At 44.2% G+C, this 1,891-nt stretch overlaps 1 protein-coding gene across 1 annotated transcript in view; it reads left to right on the top strand.

Moving 5' to 3' along the window:
* Positions 1–1,861, top strand: part of LOC101845586 — a gene marked incomplete at its 5' end in the record, with an annotated part of 3,824 nt that extends 1,963 nt beyond the window's left edge. Inside the window, 2 exon segments of the mRNA XM_005110901.3 lie at positions 821–955; positions 1,645–1,861. Coding sequence (XP_005110958.2) covers positions 821–955; positions 1,645–1,839 — 330 coding nt within the window.
* Positions 1,862–1,891: the final 30 nt, after the last annotated feature.

The following is a 1,891-nucleotide window of genomic DNA, read 5'->3' as shown; positions in this document are numbered from 1 at the left end:
AGAAAGAGAGAGAGGGGAGGAGAGGAGAGGGAGGGGGGCAATATGAATGTGAATGAGAAAGGTGTGTGTGTGGGGGAGGGGTATGTTGGGGGTAGGATGGTGTGAATTAACTAACAGGCCTTTGAATTGTTAGGATATGGGCAGTCAGCATACATAATTAATTATTCTATCCTTCCCTTAATTTTCCTCTCTTTTGACCTTGTAAATTGTATAATTACATACTCGAACGACACAGGCATTCAAACACACGCATACACACATACTCACACTTACATAGCTTACACACACTCACAAATGCGCGCGCACACGCACCACAAATACACACCGATACAAACACACGCACACACACACGTCCGCGCACACGCACTCACGCACACGCACACACACACACACACACACACACACACACACACACACACATTTTACCCTCATACGAACGCAGAGTACTCTCTCTCTCTCTCTCTCTCTCTCTCTCTCTCTCTCTCTCTCTCTCTCTAACACTTAAACACACCCTTAAAGAAAGAAAGGCTTTTGCAGTGCAACAGTGAGTTTAACCTTTTTTTAATGAATGCATGAGTTAATAATATTATTATTATATTCAAACCAGTCTCTCTGGTTGGCGGGTGCTCCGGCGTAGTTTCCTTCGTCATTCCTTTCAAACATCTTTCGTACATATCTCTCCTCCTCCTTTTTGTGCTGGTTACTCTCTTGTAACAGTAATTCCTCTAATTTTGCACTTATAATAAAACTTTATTGATTTGCAAGTACCGTAAAAGTCTTACAAAAACTAAACTCGGATTTTATCCTTACCCCCTCCCAGGCTCACGCCCTTCGTGTGATGCAGACAGTGGACAAATGCGTCACCAGACTAGACAACCTGGACAAGATGAGCAATGTCATAACAGCCTTGGGACGACGACACGTTGATTACAGAGCTAACATCAAGATAGTGCCGGTAGGTGGATGGGCTAGTTGTAGTGGTCTTACTAACTTACTTATCGTTTTGTCTAGATGACCGTTGGGGCACCAAGGATGATTGAGCGATCACTTTTCTCCCTCCTTCTCTATTTTTACAGCCGTTCGAAGGGCTTCTCCCAATTATATTAAAACTGTCCAATCCGTTGCCTTCCCATCTCCTTTTCTGTCTGCCTTTCCTTCTCCCTCCTTCTGTGTGCTGTGTCCTGTAGGATCATCTTTGCTAGTGCTATTGATGTTGTTATGAGCCCATACCATCTCAGTGTGCGTTTTGTTCACAGTGGTGAGATCTTCACAAGGCCCAATGGCATGCCTGATTTTGTTCCTCACTTCCTCATTTGTAACAGGATGTCTATAGGAGATGTCCAAAAATCTCCGAAAGCATCTCATTTCTGTAGCTTGTATCTTAATCCATGTAGTCAACATCAAAATAGAACCTTTAGATGGTTGTATGTTCAGGGTGTCATGTAGCCAACGTTAAAATAGTGCTATCAGATGGTACCCCCCCAAAAAAAAAATAAAAATAAAAGGTGGTGTTTTTCCACCAGAATTTTACTGAATAACGTTGATTAACGGCACAAAATATGTTAATTTTCAATTTTCAAGGACTTTCAAGTTATGGAAGTTACCAAACTATAATGTTGCCCTGCTTCCTTCTCTTCTCCACAGATAATCGGTCAACAGTTTGTCTCCGCCATCGAGCCCAAACTGGGAGACATGTGGTCTCCGGATGTCCAGTGTGCCTGGCAGGGGCTGTTTGCCGTGGTCAACTTCCATCTGCAGAGTGGCATGGCCGCGGAAATCAGGGAGAGAAATGCCAGGAGTGATGGGGAAGGTGGTGGTGGGGCTCGTGGTGGGAAATAGTGGGGAGTGATGGAGAAATAGGATGGAGTAATTTATGGGGGAGGGGGGGTTG

This window comes from Aplysia californica, unplaced genomic scaffold (genome assembly GCF_000002075.1).
Source record: "Aplysia californica isolate F4 #8 unplaced genomic scaffold, AplCal3.0 scaffold00962, whole genome shotgun sequence".
Taxonomy (NCBI): Eukaryota; Metazoa; Mollusca; class Gastropoda; order Aplysiida; family Aplysiidae; genus Aplysia; species Aplysia californica.
Note: the sequence above shows the minus strand (reverse complement) of the source record. Positions and strands in the feature narration are given on the sequence as shown.